Here is a 6,586-nt window from a genome sequence, read left to right on the forward strand (position 1 = left end):
GTGGTGGTTTTCTGTGAAGGGAAAGAAGTGTAAGCCATCAAAGCCTAATATTTTACGCAAGAGGCACTCGGAAAACGAAAAATGTTGGCTGTTGCTTGTTCTCCCAACAGCATTAAACTTCTGTCATGCTAACACATTGACCCCAGTGGATCTTGTGAAAAACCCTCTATTTTTTTTTTACTCAAAGCCAACGAAAATCGAGCAGGACCAAAACATTTTACAACTGATCGCTGTCAAAAAAGTTCAGCGACGACGTCCCAAGTATTACAGCAGCAATGACAGTGTTCTTATTATGACAAAGTACGTGTTTTGATTAATGCATTAATTTTTTAATCAGTGTATACCACTAGTTAACTAAATAAATATAACATGGCAAAGATTAATGCACATTTATATATTGATTCAATAGATTTATAGCATTTTGAAAAAACTTGTCATGGATTTATTGCATTTTGTGAGAAAAAGAATCAGTTTTTATAATAAATCTTTGAAAATCTAATTATGGATTTGAATTTTTTTATGTTTTTATAACGTAAAAATGCTTTGTGAAAGTTTGTAATAGAAAATAGCGTTTTTTATCTTGTCACTTTCTTGTTATAGAAAACACAAAATTAGTCAAAATGGATTTATTGCGTTTTGGAACCAAACTCTTCATATACAGTTTCTTATATTCACGTGACATCATGGCATTTACTTATATTTTAGTGCTACATAGCAAAGCTCAAAGAAGGTTGTTTACCATTTTACCAACAGTTATTATTTTAATTAATTTATATATTAAATTATATTGTAATACATGCCTTATCCAGTGTGAGCGAGCGCTGCCGTCTGACTGCCAGAAAGACACAGTCTCTCCATTGGTCATTTTGTGGATGTCAGCACTGTTAGACGAAGCCTCAATAGAACTGTAACACTGGCTGACAACTTTGACCTTATCCACGTCCGGGTCATGATTCAATTCCGATCTGTATTGGATGTCAAGATCTAAGTGAAGAATAGAAGAAATAAAAAAATTTGAGTAAATATGTTATTTATAATAAATTCATCTTTTACTTTAAATGAGAACATTTGTGCCAGCAGTGATTTCAAATTCAAATTTATGACTGTTTTTATACAGGATACAAGAAGATGTGGGCAATTCCATGCAAATGTCAACCTTATCATGAAGTTTTTACCAAAAGTTTCTAACCATATTATATTTCAAATGTCATTATTTTGTGGTTAAAATACACATGCAAAAGTTATTTTAAAGCATTTTTGGGTAACACTTTATTATAATGTTCCTGATTTAACATTAGTTAATGTATTAACTAACATGAACAAACCATGAGCAATACATTTGTTACAGTATTTATTCATCTTTGTTAATGTTAGTTAATAGAAATAAAGCTGTTAATTGTTTGTTCATGTTAGTTCACGGTGCATTAACTAACGTTAACCAAATTTTAATAAAGTATTAGTAATTGTTGAAATTAACATTAATAAAGATTAATAAATGCTGCACAAGTGCAGTTCATCGTTAGTTCATGTTAACTAATGTAGTTAACTAATGTTAATTAATGAACATTATAATAAAGTGTTACCCATTTTTGCATTATTTTTAATAGTTAAGTAAAGGTACATTTCAGAATAGTCACATGCATAATGGAGAAATGTTGCTTCTTCCTTATAAATTCACACACAAAAATTAATAGTTATAACAAATATTAAATGTTTTTTGAAAGGCCATCTCTTCTTCATTTGTTGGGTTTGATTGCTTCCTGTTTGTGCATTTTAATTCACAAAATTCCCACAAATTATGTTTTCCCCTTTTTGTCGCATCCATAACGCATGCATGGTAACACAAATTTTGAGCGATTCAAAGTCATATTTTTTACTCTCACTTTCTCACTGTCTAAACAAAACATGCGCAGTGAACATGCGCAGAATTGAGCATTGATTTTTACCTTTCTCTTTCTGCAGTAAGTATTCCAGGAAGTCTTGCACTACAGATGACCTCATAGTGCAGATGCTGTTGTAGCCCTCCAGCACAGGAAATGGGATGGAACTGCTGGGGATGCGATTCCTGTGCAAGAACTTCAGGATCTTGGAGGCATGTGTTTTAAGACGATCTTTGGACTTGGAGAATATATCCACAAATCCTGGAGACACATGGATGGGTCAAAAGTGTAACAAAGTAAAAATGGAGTCGTCTACAACTTTGCATAATCACATGGCTAGACAAACCGTAACCATTTCAGGTCATGTTGTTGCCATTGCATAAACTTAAACCTGACCTTGTTTGTGAAATCTAATTATAAGATTAGGAGCATCAGAGTTTGATTTCACTCACTGATTTCACATTGATTTCAATCTTTGACATGACCTTCCTCAGTCAATATTAAAGATATCAAGGTTACTGTCACAGAATCTTCTTTACAGTTTTATTTAGAACACAGTAAATAACAAAATAATGACTTAAGATGGGTTTTCACAAACTCCTGGGTCATAAACTTCACTGTCTAAATTGAGGAGTAACATCCAAATAAGTAAGAATCTTTATGCCTGCTACCCACCTGGTGTCAGAGAGCACGCCTGGAGCTGTCTGATCACATGACTAAGTTCTCCCTGCAGATTGGCTCCATTGGAGTTCTTTAGTACCATGAGCATGTTCTCCACATCAACAATCCCATCACCCTCAGCATCGAACTGACCAAAGGCCTATACAACACAAGTAAAAGAAAGGATGTTTTGGTTAGTGTGTTCTAAAAGAACCCACATACACATGTATTTTATTATCCGTTTACATATATACATGTTTTAGCAGTAACAACATAAACAAGCAGCTGTCGTGGTCCGCACGTAACTTCCGGTAAACTCCGCTAAGAATAAATAACAACAAAGTTCTTTAAACATAGTTTATTTATATAACAAAAACAACACTTATAGATTACCTAGGAAACCAAAATATTTGTTATTTTTGACGAGACATTTGTTCAGACGGTAGTAAGTTCGGATCCAGACGTGTATCGGGTCAGCACACGTGCGTCCGATTAAACCGTCTATGGCCCTGTCCCAAATGGCACACTCCGGACTTGTGGTGCTCCTCAGAGTCCACACATTAATGACATCATGTTGTCCAGACTTTAGGGACCCTTGATGCGAGTCCACGTGGGTGCACCTGAGTCGTATTTTGGACAGACTCGAGCGTCACACTGGAAATAGGTAGAGAAATTGCCCGTCATTGTGAACTCCTCCCTGATTGGTCTGATTGCTCTTTTGCAGGGACTTCTGGGTTGGTAAAGTGCGCAAAGCCTGCTGCAGTGCGGGCTTTGCTGAAGACCGCATCAAGGGGGCAAAGGAGGCACTGAAGAGCACACTTCAAAACGTAATAATGACAGATGGGACACCTGACCCTACGGACTCGTAGACTAAGCGAGCACGCGCAATTTAAGGCCACAAGACCGAAAGTCCACATGAAGTGCGCTATTTGGGACAGGGCCTATATCTACCAAGGGTTTTTTCCTCCTAGGACTCCTAAGAAGTTAGGAGGTTTTTCTCCTAGGGGGTTTTTTAAACCCGGGGAGTCAGACGACATTGGCTTAACTTAGCACCCTCTTCTATACGTTACATTATTAATATGCTCGCTTGTAAAGTTTATTAATAGCCGCTGTATTTTGCTACTTATGTTGTCTATCGATTTTTCTGTGTTTTTCCCTGCTTCTATTAATGAAAAGCTGCTTTGAAACAATTACCAATTGTGAAAAGCGCTATATAAATAAAATTGAAAAAAATTGTATATTTTCAAAACCGTATCTTTCTCTATGATGTTTGCCCGTTCGTCCGCATGCAAAATGCAATATCAGGTGACTAAAACCGAACTTTTATTAAAACTCCTGACAGGGTGAAGATTTTTAGAAATTCCGGTTGCACCGTTTTCGTGTAGCCGGTGAATCTGGAAATTTTGGCCTGTGGCGTGCTGAGGGGAAACTCTGCAATGGCTTCTGATTGGCCAACATGGCTTTATGATTAGGGTTGTATCACGATCTGTTCGTTTGGCATGCTATTGACAAAGCTTCATACCGAGTTCTGTGTCTTCGTGTGGATGCAGCAGAGATTTTTTTTTAACAAAGAAGGGGAAAATCAGTTTATAAAAACACCTGTGTATGTGTGGACTAGGCCAAAGACAACAGCCATGCTATCAGCATCTGCAGCTCCCTCAGATAGGCTGACTATTTCACACACAAGCCAGCATTTGAATCATTTGAAAAGCAAATGACAGAGCCGTGTTTACAGCAGTGAAGCACATTTTAAAGCTTAAATTGGGCACCACTGAAACAAAATGTTTGAAAGAAATGTGTTTTGGACAAGGTATTGTAGCATGAAAATACCATGTTTTATTTTTGGCATGTGTCATGGTCTTTGGTGTATCATGAAAATACCATGATACATAATACAGTAATTATTTAATATTTAGCACCGTAGCATACTTTTAAAAGCTATGGTCTGGTAAACATCTGATACCATCACCACAACAGTACCTTTGTGTCAAAAGTATTGTGAAGCAATCACAGATAACAGATGTATCCGATTATAGGATGTTTTTGCTGATACCGATTATAACAAACACCTATTGGCTGAATCAATACTAATATTTATCACTTCTTAACTTAATACGAACATTTGTTATTAAAAAGATCACCTTTGTATCGTTTAAAAAAGATAAATCAGATTAAATTATAGCTGCCTTTCATGTTACAGTTGATATAACAATACTACTAAACTGATCTGCTGATAAATATTGGCAGTCGATACTCTAAGCATGTCTACTGATTGGCTCCGGATATGGTTTACATTTAATGCACTTTGCTATTATACAGTTGGGGGGATCGTTTTACACAGTATGCAAATATAACGAAACAATAGGGAACAGGTGTGTTAATGTATACATGTATGGTATCAATTGTCAGATATTAAATTATAACTTTTATTAGTTCACATGAAAACCTGACATATACCTGCCTGACAGGTTGTGGGTCAATATCTACTGGTCAATGTAAACAAATCCTTGCAACTGCTGCTTCATGAAAAGCAAAATGTAAAGTTGCCCACAGAGGGTGCCACACCTATGAATTCTAGCAAGGCAGCTAAACTAGGTTTTGAGACCGCTGATCAATAACCTGTCTCTAATATGACCATATCAGTGGTCATGTTACACAACATGACCACTGATATGAGTAAGCATGAGTAATGAGTCGAGATAATTGAACAACTTTCAGCTGTCTGTCAAAAGTCCTGCAGTACACAAATCTGCTGGTTAGCATTACTAGCTTACTAGTTAAGCATGTATGTGACTTAAAGATTTATAAAAGATAGCAACCACAGCATGCTGTAAAAATGCTATAATGTTGCATGCAAGTTTAATCGAATGGGTTATTAAATCAAAATAAGTCAATTTTGACTAGTGGGGAGTTGACATACCTTACAAAAACAAGTTGGAATTATTTAACGTATTAAGTTCAGGTTAAACAGAAACTTACATTATTATTAAAATTTGTTTTACAGTGTAGGTGCTTCATTTCTCAAGGGAACTAGATGTGGGTGACACTTTATTGATCACCAACAACTTTTCAAATACCAGCCCAGATTTGTAAACCACCATGTTATTCATCATGTCAAGGTTCATGGTTACCTCCTCGCACTCATCTCTTGGCGCGTCTCTGCTCTCCAGCATCTCGCAGAACTGCTCCAGTGTTACGGACTCCTCACCGCGGCTCAGCCGCTCCTCCAGCCACCGCACCAGAGCGCTGTCGTTCCGCGCCAACACCGACTCCGAAATGGCGACCCACGAGTCGCTCATACGGGCCGCCGCCTCTCTTAGTTTCACCTGCTCGAGTAAAGCTTCGGGCGTGGGCAGTCCATAGCTCGGTGTCGGCGTGTTCGTCGACCCTTTTCCGCTTCTTCCCGGACCGGAGCCTGCTCCTCCACCGCCGCCGCCACCTCCGCTGCCAGCCCTGTTTCCTGTGGCCGCAGAGGCCGGGCTGCCATCGGCGAACACCGGGCTCTCCGTTTCTACATCCTCCTCATCGCCGCTCCCAGGGCCACAGCCACTCTCTGCGTTCCCCATGCTGTTCTTCGACCTCGGGCTGTCCTCCGATCGCCTTCAGCCCGGGTTTTAGATTAGTTTCAATCTCAGGTTTGACCAGTCCAGATTGCTTTGCCAGTCAGTGCGTTCCTTCGCTGTCACTACCGCATTGACAGGCTCCGCCAGCTGACGTCATTCTTCCTCTTCTTTTGTGTTTAATGGCGGTTGGTAAACCAGCTTTTGGTGTATTTCTGCCATCTAGTGGGATGTAGTGTGAGTAGAATGGAAAGGAAAATACGACTAGCTACCAAAAAAGGAGATTTTTTTTAATTAATTAATCCCTTACATTCTGTTTATCAAACGTACCAACGAGGATTAGGGCCAAGCTAAAATAAAAAAAAATAAAACCATCTCGAGATTAAAGTCATTAAAATGCGAGAATAATCATTATTTTTACGAGAAAAAAAGTCAGAATAAATATAATTTCGAGAATGTATTGACTTTATTCACGTTAAATAACGA

General features: G+C 38.1%; 1 protein-coding gene across 1 annotated transcript in view; it reads right to left on the bottom strand.

Moving 5' to 3' along the window:
- The window catches only part of zzef1 (zinc finger, ZZ-type with EF hand domain 1), a 61,990-nt gene extending 55,638 nt beyond the window's left edge, over window positions 1–6,352 (bottom strand). Inside the window, exons 1-4 of the mRNA XM_073861200.1 lie at window positions 5,672–6,352; window positions 2,556–2,700; window positions 1,947–2,141; window positions 801–984 (exon numbers count right to left, since the gene is read on the bottom strand). Coding sequence (XP_073717301.1) covers window positions 801–984; window positions 1,947–2,141; window positions 2,556–2,700; window positions 5,672–6,106 — 959 coding nt within the window. The 5' untranslated portion in view covers window positions 6,107–6,352. The remainder of the gene's footprint in view (window positions 1–800; window positions 985–1,946; window positions 2,142–2,555; window positions 2,701–5,671) is intronic.
- Window positions 6,353–6,586: the final 234 nt, after the last annotated feature.

Source organism: Misgurnus anguillicaudatus, chromosome 22, assembly GCF_027580225.2.
Source record: "Misgurnus anguillicaudatus chromosome 22, ASM2758022v2, whole genome shotgun sequence".
NCBI lineage: Eukaryota > Metazoa > Chordata > Actinopteri > Cypriniformes > Cobitidae > Misgurnus > Misgurnus anguillicaudatus.